Raw genomic sequence first — 23,847 nt, 5'->3', positions numbered from 1 at the left:
TGTCTAGCTTCGTAAGTTCCATGGCTTTAACGAGATGGCTCTGCTATAAAGAATCACTATTCTCAATAAAGTCATCAAGGGCACGCTGTGGCTGTTGTGCTGGAACCTGGAGCTTTCCAAACACTATTGTAAGCCGGGGGTTGCTGTAAGGATTTCTTGGCAATTGTTAAGAACAAGTGCCTATCAATAACTGATAATCGAGAGAAACATGAAAATTCCTGGACACATACATCTACCAAGATGAAGTCATGAAGGAGGAAACCTGAACAGACACAGTTAGCAGATAATCTGGACATATGCAGTTCTCACAGTTTAACTATCAAGAAATAGAAAACCTGTGAACAGATCTGTACTGAGTGTGTATGTCTTAGTTGGGGTTCCATTGCTGACCAATGGAACTTTTATCAAGAAGCACTTGATAAAAGTCGATATTCTTTCTTGGTAAAAATCAATGGCAGACATTCGATTATAGAAAGTATGTATCTTAGTTTACTGTGACTGCTAGGCGACAAGCTGTCGCTGTACTCAGGAAATGCTGGCTGAGATCTAAGGTCAGAACAAGTCAGAGCTGTCGACTGTGTCTACTTCACCGCTGGAAGCCTTGGAGTCCTCAGGCAAGCAAAAGCAGCAAGACATTCAACTTGTCACACTTGGTAGGAGGTGTTTTGTATAGAAAACCTTAAAAGCACTGTCCACCATTTCAGAGCAACAACAGTGCTGGGTGAAACTCCAACACATGATTCTCAGCAGTGCCGCCACCCGCCAACAGTGAAGCGCTGGGGGCCTGCGTTTGCCTCTTCACTGGGCTGTCAGGATGCTGCTCCGGGAGGCGAAATGCTAGCTGAGATAGGGGTCCCAGCCCGTGCGCTTCTCCAGGTGTCAAACAGTGCAGGCCAAGGCCGAGGCTTTGGTTCTCAAACTCCTGGGCACCCAGACAACACTGGGGACCCTGAAGAGTTGAGAATGGGCTATGGGCCTAGGATGAGTCATGGGAGGATCATGGGAGGGTGAGTGTCCAGAGTTCAGGAGACTTAGGCTTGGCTCTGTATGAGGAAGGCTTTCCCCAATGGCAGTCCTTGGTGAGAGAGACAGCCCTTGCTTGTCCAAACTGTTTGTTCGTGGAGGAAAAGGATGCATAGGCTTACTTACCCAGGGTGAACAGAGAGTAAACACCTCCTGCAGGAAGGGGTGTCTGGGAAGGGAAGCTCCTTGGCTGGACAGTCAGGGCCCATTTAGATACCTCATCAGCATGCTTTAGGCCCTATGCCACATGGCCAGTTGTGATCCTCTTAGTGGGATGTCGGGGTCACGTGCTTCAGGATAGGAACCTGGCCGGGAGTAGATTCAAATGTTTACCATTCTCAGTGATGGAACTGTCAGGGTTTTTAATCTGCTTGACCTTACCAGTTAGTTTTTCTGTCTGTGACACGGTTCCACTTGCCCACAAACCATGAGAAATAGAACCTGGGCAAAGGACCTGGGACTAATGTAAAATGTCTTGAAAGTTAGAGTGGGGTCAGGAAGGGACTTTCGTGAATGTCTGAGATATCTGATCAGCCTAAGGGTCCCTTCCTCACCTCAAACAGGAAAAGGAAAGCTAAAACGTACTAGGTAATGGGAAAGCAATCACATTTGATTATTAATTATTAAAGGAATGCAGTGTGATGCGGTCACATGCTTATGTGATACAAACATGAACCCTGGCACTAGAAAGAGATCAACAGGAATGGAAAGGAGACAGGAACATTCTTACATGTTAAAAGAAAAAAAACCCTCAATACTTAGCATAGTAAGGTATTATGTATGGGAGAGAGGTGCCAGATTATCTGTGCAAATACACCCTAAATTAATTTGCTTTTCAATTAACGAGAAGAATTTATTTAAAAATGTCATTCTAGAACATTTATTTCTGTCCATACAACATACTGTCCTTAAATGAAGGAAGGACCTTTGCTCCTTCTTGGTTCAGTGTGGACATTAAGGTAACAGCACCAAGTACAGCAATGCAAATACCCAGATTCAAAGGAACACTTTTTTAAAAAATGACTTATTTATTCTTATTTTATGCGCATTGCTATTTTGCCCCCGATTATGTGTGGGTGGGTTGTAGGAGGCTCTGAAACTGGAGTTACAGACCGTTGTGAGCTGCCATGTGAGAGACTGGGAAGTGAACCCTTGTCCCTTGGAAGAACAGGCAGTGCTCCTAACCACCAAGCGATGTCTCCAGCCCTCAAAGGAGCATTTTTTAGCAATTTAAATGCATTCACACAAATATGACTGGACTGACGGGTGTGTGGCTCTTCTTTGTTAGGGCTGGGGTGGGTTATGAGGGAGTCTCTCTGTAGCCCAGTTTGTCTGTCTTTTCCCCATCTCCCAAGTGCTGGGGATACAGGCACGTGCCACCACGTCTGGGGATACAGGCATGCGCCACAACGTCTGGGGATACAGGCATGCGCCACCACGTCTGGCCCAGTGTGTTCTGACTGAGAACGTTTGCAAAATGAATAACAGAGTTGTTAAAAGCGGTGGTGCACACCTTTAATCCCAGCACTCGGGAGGCAGAGGCAGACGGATCTCTGTGAGTTCGAGGCCAGCCTGGTCTACAGAGTGAGTTCCAGTACAGCCAGGGCTACACAGAGAAACCCTGTCTCGAAAAACAAAAAAACAAAAACAACAAAAAAAAAGTGAGGCTGCATTCTACCAATACTTAAAATAAGTGCTGGCATGAAATAGAAGACAAATCCGTCCATCATCTCTGCATTACAGGAAGAGCCTTCTTCTTTCTCAGTCATGAGGTGTTCCTCTGTGTTCAGTTGTCTGCACGTCACACTGTTGGCTACATAGTACGTTTTTTTGTTTTTTGGTTTTTTTTTTTTTTTTTTTTTTTTTTTTTTTTTTTTTGGGCTGTTGTTAGCAGATATTCCCCCAACTCTTATGACAGAATGAGTCATGCCGAGAGTTTTCTCTTGCACGTCTGCAAATATCCACGTGCAAGAGTTTTATCTTGGAAACTTACCAGGATCTCTGGGTCATAGGAGTTCATCAAATTTACTTGAAATGGCCAAACAGCAGACATAATCATGCCAAGTTGGGCAGTGAGGAATTTGTTTCTTCTCACGGCTTTGGCAGTTAGGTGACAGCTCTCCTGAGGTTTTGTTTTCCGTTTCCTGACCGCTGATGGCGGAGCCTCTTCACATGGGCCGCCGCAGACCACTTTAATTCCTTTCACTTCCTTTTGTGCTTTTGTGAGATGCATGTTTTGCCCATTTTTTAAAAAAAATAAAGTTCATGCTATAAAGTAGTTATTTCTACTTTGTGGCTGTGCACTTAGTTTCAGCCGTCTTTAGCGTTTTTACCCTAGTCAGCATTAGTCAGCTTTCCCTTCGGAAGTGGTCGTGGCAGAGCCCTGTGCGTGCTGAGCACGTGTGCTCCACCAAGCCGCATGGTTCATTTCCCATACATGACCTGCCATGGAAAATGGAGGCGATGGGTCTGTAGCTCTTTTGGAGAATTGTTTACTATTAATATGCTTTGTAAGCGATGACTCAATCATAGTCTTTAAGATTATAAGTTACCTCTGTAGTGCTACTTTCAGTGAACATGTTCAATTTGAATTTTCTGGTTTCCTTGGTTGGCTTGGACTGGATTTCCCGCCTTCCCTCCCTCCCCCTCTCTCATTTTCTCTATTGTTGAGGTGTGATGGTGGTGGTGGTGATCAGTTCAAAGTCCCCGGCTGGCCGCCCAGACCTTACTGACCTAGAGGAGTGCTGTCTGATGGGTGTTCCTGATTGTCTTGTGATCTTTGGAATACATTCTGACCTGATTGAGGAGAGAGGAATGTGCGGAAAGATGCACACTGTCAGCTGCAGGAGGTGGGAAGGGGAGGGATGGTGGCTTCTCTGTGCTGGGCTGTGGGAGGACAGGTGACCGGCATGTGTCAGATGGAGGGCCTCAGGGGTGGGCTGTGGCTTTTTGAGTTCTTAGTGGAGCACCATTCTTGTTCTACCTAGCCTAGCAGAAATGCAGCTTTGGTGGTCCTCAGCCTTCACCAGTGTGCCTTTCTTTTTAGGTCTGTCAGCTGCCCAGAGGAAGTTCGCTCACTCGCTCAGAGACTTCAAGTTCGAGTTTATCGGCGATGCTGAGACTGACGATGAACGGTGCATAGGTAAGAAATGCAGGGGGTCCGCTTTGCTTCCCTCTGCCTTGCCCAGCATGGACTCATGCCTTTCTCCTTACAGATGCCTCCTTACGGGAATTTTCTAACTTTCTGAAGAATCTGGAAGAACAGAGAGAAATCATGGTGAGTAGCAGGGATGTACATTTATGGATTACCAGATTTCCATGAGGGGACAGTCTGGGCTGTGGAGCTGAGCCTGATAGAAGTTTTGATGCATTTAGTGCTTTGAGGGGATGGGGTTTTCTGAGCTCTGATTTCTGGGTCCATGGTGGTTATGTGATGAGTTCTTGGTCAAGGTCCTGGACCTCTCTGCTGAAGTTTCTGTCTTCATTATGCAGCCGAAGGCTGGGTGGCTCTTGTACTTTGTGTTAGCAAGAGCCTTTGACTTGCATGTATGTTACCCTAAAGCTGAAGGCAGGACCGAGAGAGCGGAAGGATGCTTTTTGAGCCTTATGTCTGGATTTCTTGTCTTGTGAGGGTGGCCAGAACTCAGGTCTGGATGTCCCTGAAGCTCCTCTCTACAGTGAGGTGAGGTGACATGGTTCTAAGGAGAGCCACTTCTCCATTAAGTGTGCTCCGAGGGCCTGGCGCTTTGCTCCATACCTCGTGAACTCAGCAATGAAGCGTCAAGGGTTTCAGAGATCTTCTTTCTTGTAAGTTTGTGTGTCTTTTCCAGTTACACAGACTCTTGGTCTGATTACCACTGGGTTTCCACATACTATTTTCATTGATGCCTATCCCCCACTGCTTTAACATAATTAGAGCTTGCAGAAGACACTGAGTTCAGTATCCCACTCAAAACAATGAAGTAAACTACTGTTCTTGATACTTCAGAGTGAACACTGCCTAGATTAGGTTGACATGTGAGGGGGCTCAGATCCAATAGCGCTGGTGATATTGAATGTGGTTACTAACGTGGTTACTCATGCCTGTCTGTTGCTCTCAGCAGTTTACTTCAAGTCTTTGGATTGCATGTCAGTCTATAAAGGAGAGAGTTACTCCACCCTGTTTTATGAATGGAGAAACTGATCCACATGGTCTGCCCAAGATCACTTTGTGAAGTAGGGGGATGGAGCTCTGAGCTTCTCCACTTACTGTGTAGCCAGCTTCCTGCATGCTTTGGATCTCCCGGGTGGTACCTAGCTGAGTGTCTGTCAGCTGTATTTACACTGGGACAGGATTCTAGGGGTGGAATTAATTTTGATTTTCAAAGTAAACAGCCATGTTTTCTAAAATCTCACAATTTGCACTGTGCCCTACATTCTGAGATATTTTCTAGATGTTAAGAATTGCATGGAGGGAGCTGAGAAGATGTCTCATTTGGTAATGTGCCTGCCATACAAGCATAATGATTCAAGTTTGGCTTCCCCCAACCCATGTAAGAAGGCTAGGGATGCGGCAGTGTGCACAGGGCCAGGGATGCGGCAGTGTGCACAGGGCCAGGGATGCGGCAGTGTGCACAGGGCCAGGGATGCGGCAGTGTGCACAGGGCCAGGGATGCGGCAGTGTGCACAGGGCCAGGGATGCGGCAGTGTGCACAGGGCCAGGGATGTGGCAGTGTGCACAGGGCCAGGGATGTGGCAGTGTGCACAGGGCCAGGGATGTGGCAGTGTGCACAGGGCCAGGGATGTGGCAGTGTGCACAGGGCCAGGGATGCGGCAGTGTGCACAGGGCCAGGGATGTGGCAGTGTGCACAGGGCTAGGGATGCGGCAGAGTGCACAGGGCCAGGGATGTGGCAGTGTGCACAGGGCCAGGGATGCGGCAGTGTGCACAGGGCCAGGGATGCGGCAGTGTGCACAGGGCCAGGGATGCGGCAGTGTGCACAGGGCCAGGGATGCGGCAGTGTGCACAGGGCCAGGGATGCGGCAGTGTGCACAGGGCCAGGGATGCGGCAGTGTGCACAGGGCCAGGGATGTGGCAGTGTGCACAGGGCCAGGGATGTGGCAGTGTGCACAGGGCCAGGGATGTGGCAGTGTGCACAGGGCCAGGGATGCGGCAGTGTGCACAGGGCTAGGGATGTGGCAGTGTGCACAGGGCCAGGGATGCGGCAGTGTGCACAGGGCCAGGGATGCGGCAGTGTGCACAGGGCCAGGGATGCGGCAGTGTGCACAGGGCTAGGGATGCGGCAGTGTGCACAGGTAGCCTTGCACCAGAGAGGGAAGCCAGGGACATCCTGGGGCTTCCAGCTAGAGAGTCTGACTGAGGAGCCGAGCTCCAGGTTCAGTGAGGCTCTGTCTGAGGAGAAATGAAGGTGGAGAAAGGGAACAGAGGAAGACAGCTGCTGAGGAGGACAGCTGCTTGTTAACCTTTGGCCTTTCTACACATCTCTGTGTGTCTGCAGCAGGTGTGTACACATATGAACATGTACACATAGCATACTTGGAATCTCATGGTGTGCATGTGAAGATAGTATGATCACATGGACTTTTCCCAGCATGCACTGACAGGTTCAACTAGTGTTTGTATAATGTTATAGTCACTAATTTCTTAGCTATTAGTGAAGAGTAAATATGACATTAGATCACAGTTAGTGCCATGTCATCACCTTTCTACACTGTGTGGAGACATGGGGGTGTGGGCTGGTAATAAAGCATCTTGGTTTATATTATATAAGGAGTATGTTTGTGTGTGTGTGTGTGTGCGCGCGCGCATGCGCACAACTTCCTTTGGCATTTAGTCATTCTTTTCTGGGATCCCAAGCATGTGGCCAGTTGTCATTGATCTTTTATGTTCTTATTGGTTGAAATCCGAGGGCTTGGTAGCTGTGGCTTGAGTATGTATGGCTCCCATAGAATCAGGTGTTTGAATGCTTGGCCCATAGAGAGTGGCACTATTATAAGGTGTGGCCTTGCTGGAGGAAGTGTGTCACTGGAGAGTCGGGCTTTGAGGTCTGCTATGCTCAGGCTATGCCCAGTATGACACACAGTCACCTCTGCTGACGGTGGATCAAGATGTAGAACTCTCAGCTCCAGTACCGGTCTGGCTGCTCGCTACCATGATGATGATGAACTAAACCTCTGAATGATAAGCTAGCCCCAGCTTAATGCTTAACTTCATAAGAGTAGCCGTGGCCACGATGCGTCTTCTCACGAAGACACACGTCAGAGTGCCTGCAGTCACAGTTGACATGCTAGCATGGCGGTGATGAGTGGACACCCAGTGTGCCAGCAGACAGGAAAGTGCTACAGTTGAGAGCAGACGGGCGGAGCTGTAGGTGAGCTGCGGCAGAGAGGTTCTGTGTTGAGGGCTGTTTCACAGAGCACTGTTGGCGGGTCTTCCCCACAGAGTGGGGCTGGAGTTGGGACTTTTATGGAAAAACTATGTGACCACTTTCTGCCTTGATGGTCTGTTTCTGAATTCCTTGGAGTGAACTGATGAGAGGAAGAGATTGAAATGTGGTCTTGGACTCCGATGGAGATTTCTCGGTTCCTAGAGACTGTTAGCTGGCTGTGATTTAATCTTCGGCTTTGGAGGCAGCTAACAGTGCTTTTGACTGAGGCGAATGAGGGAATGAGGCTGGGTTCCTGGTGCAGGCAGATGTGAGAATAGGATTGTGTCTGCAGAGTCCTGCATGCCTTTAATCTCAGTACTCGGGAGCCAGAAACAGGTGGATCTCTGAATTTGAGGCCAGCCTGCTTGACAGAGAGAGTTCTAAGATAGCCAGAGCTACACGGAGAAACCCTATCTTGGGTGAAAACAAAACAAAATAACCCAAAACAAACAAACAAAAAAATCAACCACTCAAACCCTCCCCCCCTTAAACCAAACCAAACCAAAACAAAAAACCTACCCCTCAAAAGTGATATTTGAGAAGAGGGGTAGCTGCTGGAAGAAGCAGTGAGAGACAGCCACAGGCACCCCAGCAGACAGCCACAGGCACCCCAGAACAAGAATACGGTGTTAAATTACACGTACTCAGCACCCAGTGCCACATCTGATCCTGTTTCTCCTGTATTCCTAATTCTGCTGCTGTTTTGATTGACAGCCTGGCATCGTGACATCTCATGTACAAATATATACATTTCGAGTACAAATACCTCAGCCCGTATCTCAGGAAGTTGCCACTTTAACAAAACCCACGGCATGCCTTTATTCTAGAAAGCAATTCAAAATCCGATTCGTTCCTTCTGTGTCCCTCACCGTAGTAGCTGGTTTCTCAGAATCCTCATTCAAATTAATTTCATTCGATTATAAATTTCTAAATCGCTTCAGATTTATAGTGCCGGGGCACAAGTGTGTGCCGCCACACACAGCCTACTGAGTGCTGAGGCTGTAGGCATGCATTACCCCCATGCAGTGACTGATTCTCTCCTGAGTCACCATAGGGCACTGCAATGGAATTAATAAAGGTTGCAAGGCCAGCGCAGTTTAACCACATTGGTGTTAAGTGGTCCTGTGTATACCCTTGGTAGTGATTACTTCTTGTGATGCACGAGCATCGGATGGAATCATCATGGCTCCCTGAGGCTTTAAAACCTTCCTGAAGCTTATGAAGATACGATCGTGTCGTTGGAGCGCACAAAGAACAGATACCCACCTCGAGGAACTTTGAGTGTGGTCCTGGGGAATAACTGGTAATTAGCAAGATAATCAGAATAGGCAAAGGTCTGAAGTATGGCTGGCGAGAGGGGGGCAGCAAGGCCAGAAGCTGCAGGAGGCAGGGAAGCTGTGCGGGAACAGGGAGTAGTTTAATCAGTAAGAGGAAGAAAATTAAAATCTGTGGAAGGAAAAAAAAAACAATGCCTGTGGTATTAATTATTAAAAAGTAAATCCTGTTTTGGGGTTCACTACTGGCCTCAATGGTTTATGTTCCTGGAAGAAAGACACACACACACACACACACACACACACACACACACAGCCTTTATATTTTATCATGCCTTGAACAACACAATAGCTGGGCCACTGCCTAACCTCTGCATAGTTAATCTATCTCCTGCTGAATATCCCAAGTTACTACTTAACTACTTCTATGTTCTGTTTTTGTTGCCCTGGACCCAGGTGGGCAGCTCTGGGACGAGCTCTCCCAGTACTCCACGTGGCGGCCATGCCTCTCTGTCCTGCACCATTCTCAGGCATGGCTGCTCTCCTCTCTTCCACACTCTCCCTGCATGGAGGATCTGTCTCTGTCTCTGTCTCTGTCTCTGTCTCTGTCTCTGTCTCTGTCTCTGTCTCTGTCTTTCTCTTTCTCTGTTTCCTCCCCTCCCCTCCCCTCCCCTCCCCTCCCTTCCTTTCCCCTTCCCTTCTTTCTCTCTCTTCTCCTATCCTCTCCTCTCTTTCTCCTTTCTCCTTTCTCTGGACCTGGGAAATTCTAAAATCCCGCCTCTGTCTCTCCTCCCATCTTTATTTACCAATCAGAACCAACTGGGGGCAGGTTCCCAGAAGCTAAGCGCAGACCTTCCCACCCAAACAGTTTTGGGGGAACATATTGGCATTTGTAATACAAGCAGCTACAAATGCTAAATATTGTAGAAAGTTTTTCTTTCTTTCTTTCTTTCTTTCTTTCTTTCTTTCTTTCTTTCTTTCTCTTTCTTTCTTTCTTTCTTTCTTTCTTTCTTTCTCTCTCTCTCTTCCTTCCTTCCTTCCTTCCTTCCTTCCTTCCTTCCTTCCTTCCTTTTTTTTCTGAATATCTTTTTTGTGGGACTTTGGGCTTTAGCAGGTAAATTCATCTGTCTGGAAGTTGGCTACCAACTCCCTATCTGTTTAAGCTGTCAGCAGCATGTTCATATGCCTACTCCAGACCTAAGCAGGGCCATACATCTTTAATTTAGCAAATACCACTATGTGCTTGCTACATGCCCAGTGCTGGGTTGTGACAGTGTGACACAGTTCTGTCTCTTGAGTAGGTGGATATCCACTAGGGGAAGTGGTCAAAAGCCTGTGCGCTCAGTAATTCTGCAGTACCAGAGGCAGTGGGGGTCCTGGAGAGGTCAGTGCAGAGCCGGCATACATCAGTTAGTCACTTAAGCACAGCTGAGCTGAAATGCTGCGTCCGTCTTGAGAGGGAATCTGCTTCCATTTCAAGGAGAGTGAAGTATGTGTTTGAGTGTCCCCCAAACTCCTCGGTTGCTATTAATACAGAGTTTACGGGTGTGGCTCAGTATAGAGGGTGCTCAGAGTGAAGATTCAGTCCCTGGCATCCAGCAAAACTATGAACTGAAATCCGTGACTCACTGGAAAAGGAAGCAGGCAGAGTACCAGTTTAGGAAAAGAAGTCACTGTTTGCTTTCACACCCAAACATTTGGTCTTCTTGAGCGGATGCGCTCAGCGCTGTCAGTGTTGTGTTTTTCAGGACAGGGTTTCGAGGTGCATAACTTTTTCTTGTAGTGTTTCTGACCCTGACTGTGGAAGTGAAGAGACCTAAACTAGGGATCTGAGCTGGACCATAGTAAGAGGCCAGACCTGGCAGGGTTGCGTGTGTGCATGCTGTCTGAGGGGAGCTGCCAGCATTCCTGTGATGTTCTGTGTGGCCTGACAGGACATGCTGTGCTTATCTGAGGTGGGCAGCTGTCCAGGAGTCTGAGGACTTTAAAAATAGTGTGGCAGCATTTATGAGCATCTCTAAAAAGCCCTGTGTACTGTATTTACTTCTCTGAGTAAATCCTTTGAACAGACTGAGTTTTGTTTTCTTGCCAGCCTGTGAGGATTCAGTTTCTGAGCATCCTGGCAAATCAGAGTTGGGGTTTGGACTAGAGAGTTAGAAAAGATGCAGGAACAGTGCGTGGGGGAGATGGAAGGTGGAGCTTTCCAGGGGAGCCCAGAGGCACCTTAGACGCAGGAGGTCTGGGCAGGGCAACCTCTTCACCTTTATGTATTACACACACACACACACACACACACACACACACACTTTCTGAGTTCTGCTATAACCACTTTGGTGTTTGACACTTGGTTTTTATTCTAAACTATAACTTTTTTCCTTTCTTTCTTTCTTTCTTTCTTTCTTTTTTTTTTTTTTTTTTTTTTTTTTGGTTTTTCGAGACAGGGTTTCTCTGTGTAGCCCTTGGCTGACCTGGAACTCACTCTGTAGACCAGGCTGACCTCGAACTCAGAAATCCGCCTGCTTCTGCCTCCCGAGTGCTGGGATTAAAGGCGTGCGCCACCAACGCCCGGCTATAACTTTTTTCTATAGAAATGTTTTATAATGTTACTGAAGTAATATTAAAGTAAATGAATGTTTTTGCTTTTTGGTAGTGCTCCTTCTTCAGTGTGTCCCACAGCAGGTGTTCTTTGAACATGGTGTCTAGGCCAGCATCACCATCTAGTGTGATGGTTGGTTTCCATTGTCACCTTGATAGGATTTGGAATTGCACAGGAGACCCGACTTTAGGCTTGTCTGTGGGGGCGTTTCCAGAAAGGGTTAACTGAGTGGCAGTGTCCACCCCATGTGGGCAGCACTGTGCTATGGCTTGCTTCATTCCTGCTGTGTTCCTCCATGACTGATCATATACTCTTTAACTGTGGGCTTCCCCGTGACTGACCATACAACTCTTGTTGAACGTTGCTTATGAATGTGAATTTATACCATAAATGGTATAAACCACTTGACGGTCTATGCTTTCTGTTCACAAGTCACGTGTGTAATAACAAATGAGTAGTCAGTTCTCCTCCTCCAGAGAAAGTGACACATTTTTCTATGACTCTCTTACTTTGTTTTAAAAGCTGTCCATGACAGTGTGAGGCGTAGTGGGCCACACCTTTAATCCCAGCACTTGGGAGTTAGAGGCAGGTGGATGTCTATGAGTTAGAGGCCAACTTTAGGACAACCAAGCCTAGACAAATTAACCCCGTCTCCGAAAACCTGATACAAAACTACACAAAAGCAAAAGTTGCCCGTTACTTATTTTACAAAGGTTTCTTTCTTTCTTTGAAAATGATGATAATATTTTCATTTAATTTAATTCATCATCCTTTTGTTGTATATGTTTAGTCAGGTATGCATGCTATTGTAAATCTTGCTGTCAGGAATGTCCCGGTTGGGGATTCATTTTTGCATATCTAGAATACTTAAGGAATTATATCCATGATAAACGTAACTCGTAATTGTGGTATGAGTGTGACTGATATGGCCAGGAGACTTGAAACCGTTTTTGGGAGAAGCCTTCTTGTCCCATGAGTCAGTGTCTTCTCTGCCGACTCATTGTCATGTGTGACTCTCCTGTCTCATCAGATTGTACTTCCCCAGTGGAACTCATGGTTCCTCTATTTCAGATTCTTTGTTTCTAAGGAATTGGCTTACTTTGGATTGTGCATGTGCCCACAGAACCAGGAGCCACCAGAATCTTGCCAGCTCGTTCCTACAATTGTCTAAACTACAGTGTTATTGGAACCAGCTGGGTTGACTATCTCATGGCGCATACTTCTCGATGACCTGGGGCCTCACGGATCATGCATGAGTTAGAAAGATGAGAGGAAATTGTAGCGCACTGAAGTGAACAGTTGGTTCTACCTCACTAAGTTGGAAACCACTGCTCTGTTAGGAGACCTGCAGAGGAGAGAAACATTCTGTCTTTTGGCTTCAGCTGTTTGTAACTTTGTCTTTTTCCTCACCTCTTCTTGGCCAGGGTGGGGGTTGGGTGGGATGGGGTGTGGGGGGATGGGGAGGGAGGGGCATAGGCTGGAGATTGAATCCTGGCTTTGTGCTCCCTTTGGACACATTGTCTCAGCGGTCTGCACCAGCTCTTTCCCTCCAGCTTTGAGCATGGGGGAATATGTGTAATCAGTACATCCATGGCTACCGTCGGCTTGAGTAGATGCGAGTTTGGGTGTTTCTTCTTGCCTGTGTAAACAAGTGCAGGTTGTCAGGATTTCAGTTCAGTCCTTAAATGATGGACTGGTTACAGAGGGAGAGGTCAATCTCTCTTAGCTTAGAAACCTTGTTTAGAGACCTAGTTAAGTCAATGAACAATGCAGCTCTAGCAACCAGTGTCTCTAAAGTGGGTGCTAAGTTGGGAGTAAATCCTGGATATTGAGGTGGGATACCCTCTAAAGGAGCGCTATGTTTCCAGTATTCCTGGAGGTACAGAGGGAGAAAGATTTGTATGTGTGTGTATGTGTGTGTGTGTGTGGGGGGGGAGGGTGGGGAACAGATTTTGGTGACTAAGATGGAAGGTGATTCAGAAGTGTTTGGGCTCTGAAGAAGTTTTAGAAATATCTTAACACAAGTAGTTTATTTCTTTGTTCATACATGTATGTGATGAAAATAAACCAACTTTCAAGAAGCTCTTTGGAGAAACTGAAATATAAGTTCACATATAATAAAGCGTAATAATACTTTTCATTATAGTATAGGAGATCCTGGAGGTCCGGTGTGTCCCGTCCCCCCCCCCCCCCCCCCCCCGCCTTTGTGGCATGCTATTGTCAATAAAGATGGTCTTATTCTGGTGGTGGGGTTTGTTGGAAGTCAAAGGGATTACTAGCTGCCGTGATCCTGTGGAGAACTCTTGGGAGTTTTGCCTGTCACTCACTAGTCCTGTCCCTGATGCAGGGAGAGGGAGAATGATGGGTTGTGGACTTCGCTGCTGCATTAGTGTAAAGGCCAGGCCCCTCCTTCCGCAGCCTCTAGCTAAGCACGGCCAGGGAAGGAGGCTCACGCCGGTGGACGGTCTTGCTCAGCTTTCTCAGAGTCACTTTGAGCATAGCATGTTACCATCTCGGCCTCCCCTCTCCTTTCCCCGGCCACTCCCTTCATTTCCTGGGGTCAGATCCTCATCTAACCGTCAGCCCCTTGGGAAGCCTTTCTGGGCTGGCTCCCCCTTCCTCTGATGTAGACCTTGGCTTTTGTAGCCTTTTTTTTTTTTCCCCTGTGTCTATGTATTGTTCTGACTAGCAGAAACAAACTTTTGTATCAGATTTGTTGGTGGGGCACAACAGCAGGCAGAGACTCTTTGCTAGTGTTTGTGTTATCAACAGCAGCTGGACATTTTGTGTTTGTGTACACTGCTCTTTTCATCATCTAAGTTGTTAGGGCTTCAGTCACTGGCAAGGCTTTTTTAATAGTAAATTTTTGAGTGGTTTTTCTTTTTTCTTTTATGTGTCTGTGTCTCCATGTGCATATGCCATACTTGCATGGCTACCCATACAGGCCAGCAGGGGGCGATGGGTCCTCCGAAACCGGAGTTTCTGGAAGTTTGTGAGCCTCTGATGTGGATGTTGGGGATGAAAAACTTGTGTGTTTTTTATTTCATATGCAATGGTGTTTTGCCCACATGTCTGTCTGTGTGAGCATGTCGGATCCCCTGAAACTGGACTTACAATCAGTTGTGAGTTGCCAAGTGTGTGCTGGGAACTGAGCCAGGGAAGAGCAGTCAGCGCTCTTAATGGCTGAGCTGTCTGTCTCTGCAGCAGCACATAGTTTTAAAAGCCCGTTCTTTCTGGGCTTGGCCATGTTCTAGCTCCTGAGGGTGCAGTGGGGATTTGAGCTTCTTGTATAAGACAGGTGCTTAGCTTGTAGCCATCTAAGGGACCACATTAGCATGAGCCCTTCAGCCCAGGTGGTGGCCCCCTGCCAGTCAAGGGTGGCCCGTGCACCTAGAGAGGCTGGAGGCCCCAGCCCCTTTTGTTGGTGATGAAATGCTCATTTTGAAGAGTTCTTTCTTTGATTTTTTTCCCCTTTTGAGTTTGCTGCCTTATTGAGTGCAGTATTTTAACTCCAACTCTGTCTATAATAGCATCGATTGAAGGAACTATAATTTTCTTTTTCTTACTTACAACTGGAAAGCCAAACTTTAACATTCTGTCTAAGGATGCTTTTATAGCCTTCTGAGAGACTAACTTCATCACTTATTTCTGTGGGTTTTGAGTTCCTTCTCACAGTGTTCTGCCCAAGTATTTATTTTGTTAAAAAGATAAAATGAGGGTCCTTATTGCCACACATGCAGAGAGGAGAGAGGACCAAGGTTAAACAAGGCTACTGGGTCCAGTGTCCTTGGTACGCTAATGCCCTCCTGAGATGTCCAGCAGTTTTTGAGTTATGGTTCATATTAACTAAGTCTAAGTTAAAAATTGTTACCAGTAAAAGGCATTAGATTTTAAAATTACAGTCAAACACTGCTTTTTCCTCTCAGAGTTCATCGTGGATTTGCTTTGTTCCTCTCCCTTTTAGCCAACTTTTGCCTGATGTGTGTGCATGTATGGGATGTGTGCATGCAAGTACACATGCAGCCTAAAGACTTTGTAGAGCACAGATGTTAGGAAGGGGACTCTTAAAGTTTTATAATTCATAGACTTGACTTTTTTCTTTTCATTTCTTTTTCTTTTCTTTTGTTCTTGTAAATCTGAGCCTAGGCTATAGGCAGTATTCTGGGAATAAATCTAAAACAGGTTTTTAGAACTGTAGTTCGAACCTTCTTGATGTGTTGGTTTCAAGGTAATTGGAATTTAGGATTGAAATCGATGAACATTCTCAGAGGATCCTTCTTGTTCTTACTGGAATAACAATAGAAATGTGGCAGTTGGACTAATAACTGTGAAACGCTCATTGTTGGGATGGAGGCGATCTGTACTGTTCACGGGGTGGCTGTGGACTGAGCACTGGGCCTTCAGTTCTCTTGTTTTCCCATCCTGATTCCAGACCTACACACCGTTGACCTCAGTCCTTAGCTGATTTTCAGACCTACACACCGTAGACCTCAGTCCTTAGGTCTAGCTGTTGCTATGAGCTCATTGCAACCCTCTGGCCAGTGGTGGTGCACACCTTTAATGCTGCCGGCCAGGAGCCAGAAACAGGGATCTCTGTGAGTTCCAGGCCAGCTTAGTTCACAAAGTGAGTTCCAGGCCAGCCAGGGCTACACAGAGAAAGCCTGTCTCAAAAATATCGGCCAACCAAATAAATATAATACTCACTGGTTTTAGTGAATTTAGGTTAGTGATTTTGAGTTATTACTATACAACTAATGTGTTTTAATGTTTGTTTCTTTAACAGGGCTAAGAGTCAGTTTAAGCTGACCTTAAAAACCAAGGGCTGTACTGGGCTTTCTTGGCATCTGACCCTTCTCTGGGTGCTGCCCTCTTCTCTTGCAGGTGTTAGGTATTGGTGTCATTCTTTCTTTTTGGCTGAGGATATTTGGATAACAAAACAAAATTATTTTCTGTGCTGAAAAGAGAGAAGCAGTTAGGGCCGAGCCGCAGTGAGCAGAGAGTGGCCTTCTGATCGTCTCAGAAAGGGCGCAGCGGCTTTCTGACGGTCTCGGTGGCAGGGCACACCTTGCTCTGCTGAGGTGAAGATGGAATGATTTCTCAATGGCAGAATTTTTTTTGATTCAATTCTTTTACCAGCTCAGCTCCTTAAGAAAAATAAGAGCACTTAACTGGCCATTTTAATCGTATGAGACTGGGATGTACATTGACAGGAAAAGCTACAGTCCTGGAGAGCAGCCAGCTGGAGAAAGGGTCACAGTGTTGGGAAATACAATGAATGTGTGAGGTGTATCTGGCAGGCCCACGCCAAGATGTCCCCCAGAGAAATGACATCCTGTAACGGATCTGATAAAAAGGGGGAAGGGACGGGAGTGAGGCCCTGGAGAGAGGGAAGACACATGGGAGCAGAGCTATGAGGGCAGAGAAGAGGGGACAGAGGAGGGCAGAGAGAGACTACACGTGGAAACAGTGAACTGGGGTGGCAATCAGTTCTTGCAAGGTGTGGGAATGGCGGCAGGTGATGATGTAAGCCTTGCTTAGGTCCCTGGAGGTATCTAGTGAAGTTGCTTGTAAGCTCCCACACAGCATGAGTGTGGATATGGAGGGTAATTAAATTATTTAATAATGAATTGGTTTAGCCGGGGAAAGTTTATGCAGCAGTATATATCTCACTGCATGGCTGCACACAGGACAAAGCACTGGGAAGAGGGAGGCCTACCAGTGGTAGGTAGAGGTAAGGGAGGGACGTGAAAATGAGCTAGTCCCATGATGCCTTGGGTTTGAAATATGCCATAGTGAGATCATTGACCTTGTACACCTGCTGAAGATTAATGTGTAAGAGCAGCGTCTGCTTTAGAAATATTTCACACAGTTCTTTAATAGAAATAGTTATCTACACTCCTGGCACCTTAGACAGTAGGGCGTGAATTATCATGACACAGCTTCACAGCACAGCTTAGAGAGCACCATGTAATGGCCACATCTGAGGGTTCACATCCTTTTGGTATAAGGTACTCCACTTTCTAAAATCTTTCTCATGCTTTCAGAGGGTGTATCATCCCAAGCCACAGGGCCCTATTGACAGCATAGGTGACCAGGCCCTTACAGACAGCCCTGAGGGGTTTTTCCATGTGTCTCCAAGGGTCTGGAACTACCCACTTCGCTTTGTTCTGTGACAGGGTGTCTCACTGGCCCAGAGCTTGGTGATTTGGCCAGGCTGGCTGACTTGTGTGCACCAGCCAGGGTCCTCTTGTCTCCGTCTTCACATCCTGGGATTGCAAACATGTGCCTTTATGCCGCCCAGCCCCCTTTAAGATAAATGTAGGTTCTGGGGATCATTATATTGCTCTTGTTTTATAACCCAATCCAATTTGTGATCTCAAAGCACCTGAAAGTAGATTTGAGACTCGATAGGCACTGTTTGGGCTAGGATTCTTCAAACAGCTGCTGTGGATCAGAATAAGGCAAAGTGGGCAGGGAGATGGTTTTGCAGGTAAAGACACTTTAAATACAAGTTTGATCCCAGGGACCCACAGGAGATTCCTGGAAATTGTCCTCTGACGTCCACGTGTGTGATGTGACATGTGCCCACCTCCCCATAAGTTAGTACATGTAAAAAGGAAAATTTAATAACGAAAAGCACACTCCCTGGGAAGATTTATGGCATCTGTAAATGTCCTTAGTTGTAACAGTCCTTTTTTGGAAAAGTATTTTTCATTTTGGGAAAACTGTTTTGTTCAGATAGATAAATCCTTGGCCCCCTCTGAGAGTTCCTGTTTCAAGGAAAAATAAACAGTGTGTCCCAGCTCGGTGGTTCCTCCACTGCTGTCTGCAACGTGGAAGCTGAGAAGTAGAGTTTGCCCTTTAGTGCAGTAAAATTGGAAGTGTCTGGAAGGTCATGGGAGAAAACAGTGAGAAGTCTCTTTTGCCCCGAGAATGCATTCCTTCAGAGGCCACGGCCCCTTGGAATCCAGGATGAAGTCGTGAGTGCTGTGGGGGAATGGATGTCATTCCTTCTGTTTCTTCTATATTCAGCCCGGCTTTGCTAGCAGCTCCTCATTAGAAAGGCATGATTTGGTGTTTACCCCAGCCTGTCACGGTTTAACCTGGGCTGATCCGTTAAACAGTAGTTACTAACTAACACACTAACGTTGCCATAGGACATCCTTTCTGTCCCTGCCTTTGTGCTTACAGCCTCAGAACTCAGCCTTTGATCTCCAGGGTGGGAGGAACTGAGAGCTGATGCTGTGGTAGAATGGCATTCAGCCGGGTCTCTTGTCATGGCCAGCTGGGGTCTTAGCTCATCTTGAGCTGGGTAGGTTACTTAATAGAAGTCACAGCCTTGGGGATTTGATTGGGCCAAGCAGGTGCTCTGCCATGGAGACACGTCCACGGCCATCTCTCAATTTTGATTCTGAGACTATTCAAGCTTCTTATAGCCTTGCATCTAATGAGAAGAGATGTCACACCACAGTCATAATGGAAACACCATCGGAAACTTTCATAGTCATTTTATTTTTTACCTTGTGCTTGACTATTCTTGGCACTATTAGGAGGCGTGGCCTTGTCGGAGGATGTATGTCACTCTGGGGATGGACTTAGAGGCTCCAATGCTTAGGCTTCTCCCAGTGAGGAAGAGAGCCTGCTCCCAAGTGCCTGAGGAAGCCAGTCCCCTTCTGTTGCCTATGGATCAAGATATAGAACTTTTGGCTCCTCCAGCACCATGTATGCCTGGATGCTGTCATGTTTCCTATCATGTTGATAATGGACTGAACCTCTGAAACTATAAGCCTGCCCTAGTTAAATGTTGCTTTTATAAGAGTTACCTTGGTCATAGTGTCCCCTCACAGCAATGAAACCCTAAGACATCTTATATTGTGAGTCTGCCTGAGTCTGGGGTTTGAGGTCTTCATCTTGTGCAGTAATATGGAAAAACAGCTTGTGCTTTGGCTTGCCCGAGCTCAGGTAGAACCCCAGAACTGTGGATAAATTAGGATCTCAGGGTTCCTGGGGTAACTTTCTGTAGAGAAGGACCTGTACCGGATGGGTTTCTGTGTCAACTTGACACAAGCTAGAGTCATCAGAGAGGAAGGAGCCTCAGGTGAGAAAATGCTTCCATGAGATTTAAATCTCTTCTGGTAAAGGCTTTGCTGGTGCCACAGGCTGCCAGTGGACCACAGGCTGCCGCTGGACCCTTCAGCATGTGGACCTTTGGAGGCTGTTTAGATCCAGACCGTAGGAGTGCTCTTAGGTAGCTTTGCACGTACAGAATCTCGGAACAGTTATAGATATTTTCATCTTTTCCACACTCAGTTCACATAGCTTGCAGAAGTGTCTCCTCCAATCTACCCACTTCTTTTTGTGTCTTCCTTTGTGTAAGCCACCATCCTGGCTTGCTCCTGGGGAAACCCCTGGGAAGAGTTTCTTCTTTTGGCTTCCCCTTTGCTTATGGCAGGGGATCTTTAAGAAGATGTAATCATTCTATTGGTTCTCTGCTTAAAACACTCTGGTGGCTTCTCGCTCAGCCACGGATGTTGTGACTGTCATGGTCTGCTCCTGTACGTCACTCAGCTCTTTCTGTTCCCTTAGATGTCCTATGCCCCAGCTATACTCCCCTTTGACAGTACAGGCATAAGCAATCACTATGCCTTAATCCTGTGCCTCTGCTGGCTTCAGGCTGGAATCTGCTCCCCCTGACCCCTTCACACCTTTCAGCACTTAGCCTAGATGTCACTGCGTTGATGAAACTCAGGTGGAGCACGTGCCTCCTCATCTCCTTTGATGAAGTCCTCAACCACACTTGGCCCTACTTTTCTCTGGTTGAAGGCATCATTATAATTTGCACTTGTTTCTCGCTCTCTAATCAGCAGATTTCACAAGGGCTGGGGGGCTGTTCTTTTGGGGGGACATTATACCTTGGCCCAGTGCTCACACATAATAGTTTACTGAACTGCGGGTTTGGTTAAGGTGGCTGTTTGTGATCATGTGGTACCCATTTGGTACTGCAGTGTTCTATTGTTCATCCCTCTCCTTTGTGACTATAAGTATTTGCTAGGCTCTGTTAGACTGGCAGGCAGTCCCAGGCTTCCTTCTTTCTTGAGCATATTGGCCTCTATCAAGGATGTATTTCTTGTGTATGGGTTTATTCTGCAACAATAGTAGGCTAGATCTGGACATAGAAGCTTTGAGATGGACACAGGTGTTATATATTTCTATGAACTATTTTTATATTTATTCAATTTGTATGTATGTTGGAGGGGCACATAGATGTGTGTGCTTAGAGGTCAGATAAGAACCTGGTCGAGGGGGTCAATTCGCTTCTACTGTGAGGGTCTTGAGGAATCACACTCTGGTTGTCAGACTTGGTGGCTGGTGCCTTTTCTGGCCCAAGTATCTTCATTTATGGAGATTGTCTGTGGATTGGATCACCTTGAAAAACATCGAGAGATAAAGCCTTTGGTGTCTGGAGATACAACATAGTCTGTTCCGGGTCTTTCTAGGATGACTAGTTCTTTGTTCTCTTCTTCAGCGTGTGGTGGTCTCTGGGTTTTCATTATTGCAGGTCACATGGTGCTAAATGTAGAGCATTCAGATTTAAAATTCAAAATGCCTAAGATGGATGCATTTGGAAGATGAAGCCATTCTCCCTGTGTGGACGTTTCTTCTCCTTGTGTGTGTTGCCAGGGCTCTTTTGCAACTAAGTAGCAAATTTTCCAAGTGGGCGAATGGCATACAGGAGCCCTTGTGTTTGAGGGGACAGTTGTGTGTTTTGTATTCTTCACTTTGTACTATGGATGTCCACTTTAGAAGAAATCATTTTATAGTGGGTGAGCGCAGAGCAGCCTTGGCTTACATTAAGCGCTTGCCACGCCTGCAGAGGGAGGAGAAGGAACCACATTTGATTTCGGATACATTCCTTTTAAATCATTCACCATTTCCCCCTTATTGTAAGCTTGGGGTTTCTTTCTTTTTTAGGGAGGGGGCTTTGTAAAAGGTGGATGACATTCTTGTGTAGCTTTGAGGGCCTTCTGTCATTGTGGGTATTTCTGAGTCTTGCCACTGGAGGCTGAGAGGGCCTCCTACTGAGAGTTCAGTTGCGTGCTCTTACTGAGTATGCCTCTCCTTAGGTACATAATCCTTTTGTTTGCATTTTCAGCATTTTGTGGCTTTGAATGAAAACCCTCAAGTGAGTCACTGTAAGCCATGAATGAGACTGTGGCCAGATGTGTGTGTGTGTGTGTGTGTGTGTGTGTGTGTGTGAGGCCAAGAGAAGGGACATGCACACACACACACACACACACACACACATGCGTGCACATGTCCCTCCTCTTGGCCTCCCCCTGCACCCCATTCGTTGCCTGCCAGCAGGTCACTGCACTTGTTCTGACTGTGGAAGTTGCTGACGAGGAACTGTCAGTGGTGTAGTGCAGGCTCCTTGTATTTGGAAGATTATCCACAGTTCTCAATTCTCAATACAGTCTGAGGACCAGTGAAGGAATGTAATTGACTTTTAAATCTCTGAGGAGGAGGTGAAGACTGTCGCCCACAGAAGTGTTCTGTTGGTGGGTATGACAGAGCCTTTTGTTGTTTATGGATGGCTTCCTCGATGTTCTGTGGAGAGCTGCGGGGCCAGTTCCGAGGTTCCGTGCTCCCCCCAGCTGCCCCAGCTCCTTTCCCTGAAAATGTTTACAGCTGTGTAGCTCTTTAGTACATTGGCAGCCGCGACTCAGTTGTTGCATTGGCGGAATGAGGTAAAACAGCCAAGTGTGTTGTTGTTCATTTTGCTTCTGGGTGGAGTGCAAGATGAAAATGAGACGCCGCTTTTTTCCTAACGCTGTGTTCTTGTTGTTATTCTTGTTCTCTAGGCATTAAGTGTGACTGAAACCCTGATTAAACCCTTGGAGAAATTCAGAAAAGAGCAGCTTGGAGCTGTAAAGGTTTGTGTCTAATTTGAGCACACTCATAAACAGAACATGCCTATGTCTCTACTGTTGCTGTACACTTTAGTTACCTTTGGCAGGGTCGAGCAGGGAGGTGCTGGGGTAGACGTTGGTTGATGTTTGAGATAGATGCACTTTTCCCACTCAGGGAGGGAAAGTGAAAACAAAACAAAACACCTGGATGGGCAGTAAACATCTAGCGAAACCTGGCCTTGGAGATTGCCCTGTTTTCCTCTCTAGATAGAAGTCTTTCCCACTATAGAGCTGCAGCCATGTGCATAATTCTCTGTATTATAGGGAACTGTGACACTATGCCAGCCTTAATGTTATGGACACTCCTCCCACCCGAAGCCCTGGAACCTGGGATGAGACTATTGCTACTGGGACATATTTTCCTGACTCTAGCAAAGATTTATTAAGCTTCTATTATGTGCAACTATTTTTTGTAAGAGTGAGCTACAGCCTCACACTCAAGGATCTGAGATGTAGCCAGGATTTCTGGGAGTAATACAGCAAACAGCTGTGCCACAGGGGAGCCTGAATATATTTAGCAACTTCAAAGGTTTGTGATCTTAGCCTTAAAGTTAACCTAGGGAAATAATTTCCACCCCCCCCCCCACCACACACTTCCTGGTCTTTCTGTCCCTCTCCTCTCCTCTCCTCTCCTCCCCTCCCCTCCTCTCCTTTTCCCCTCCCCTCCCCTCCTCTCCTTTTCCCCTCCCCTCCCCTCCTCTCCTTTTCCCCTCCCCTCCCCTCCCTTCCTCTCCTTTTCCCCTCCCCTCCCATTTCCCTCCCCTCCCCTCCCCTCCCCTCCCACTCCTCTCCCCTCTCCTCCTCTTCTCTTGTATGTGAGAGACACAAAGCACAAACTACCATTTGTGTGTTATTGACCACTGAGAGCAAAGAGACGAGCAAAATAAATTTTAAGTAGGGAAGAGAACACCCATGTTTGTTACTTTTTTCCACACAGCATTTGGGTTGTGAACTTTTTCCCCTTTCTGTTTATATTCACAGATAGAAAAAACCTTGGCCTTCCCCAGACAGCCAATGAGCTGCAGGCTCTGGATGCTTTCTTTCTTCTGCTGACCATCAGCAGAATCTTCTCTCATTGCCTTCCCACACGCCCCAGGCTTCCATGTGTTCCATGGTTGTTTATCAAAGCAGTAGACAGCCGCTTACAGGGAGAGATTGCTGCACTGATGTAGTGTATGACACAGGCCGTGCAGCGACCAAGTACTATCCCTAAGTCCTGTTTCTGGCAGCAGGTTTTTGGAGGATTTGGCTACATTCTTGGTCAGTACCGTATGGGGAGTTTCTGTCCTGTCTGTTGGTGATCCCTAGGAAAACCAGGTGGGACCCTGGAGAACTCCCCACCCTTAAATATAATAAACAGAAGTGGTCTCTTCTAACAGAGCCATGCACAAACAGCCATCCCTTACATTACGTTGTTAAATCTTTAAAGATCACACTTCATTTCATTACCCTCTAGAAGCCTCCATAGATATTACCCTCCTCCTTGCCTTACCATAGATATCTAGAAAGGAGCTTATTTGGTTAATAACAGTTCTGTAAGAACCAGAGAAGAACTTGC

At 46.7% G+C, this 23,847-nt stretch overlaps 1 protein-coding gene across 14 annotated transcripts in view; it reads left to right on the top strand.

Annotated features, from left to right (window-relative positions):
* Arhgap10 (Rho GTPase activating protein 10) overlaps positions 1-23,847 on the top strand; it is a 267,634-nt gene that overhangs the window by 63,007 nt on the left and 180,780 nt on the right. For 7 of the 14 annotated variants that reach the window (XR_001778487.2, XM_017313016.2, NM_001363417.1 and 4 more), the window contains 3 exons: positions 4,070-4,165; positions 4,239-4,300; positions 22,182-22,253. Coding sequence is in view for 12 of the 14 variants with exons in the window: in XM_017313016.2 (XP_017168505.1) it covers positions 4,070-4,165; positions 4,239-4,300; positions 22,182-22,253 (230 nt within the window). In the remaining 2 variants the exon portion in view is untranslated. Of the gene's footprint in view, positions 1-2,903; positions 3,873-4,069; positions 4,166-4,238; positions 4,301-22,181; positions 22,254-23,847 lie in introns of those variants that run through there. The other 7 variants (NR_156496.1, NM_001363420.1, NM_001363421.1 and 4 more) reach the window with 4 other exon arrangements.

The sequence above is a fragment of the Mus musculus genome, chromosome 8 (assembly GCF_000001635.26).
Source record: "Mus musculus strain C57BL/6J chromosome 8, GRCm38.p6 C57BL/6J".
NCBI classification, from domain to species: domain Eukaryota; kingdom Metazoa; phylum Chordata; class Mammalia; order Rodentia; family Muridae; genus Mus; species Mus musculus.
Note: the sequence above shows the minus strand (reverse complement) of the source record. Positions and strands in the feature narration are given on the sequence as shown.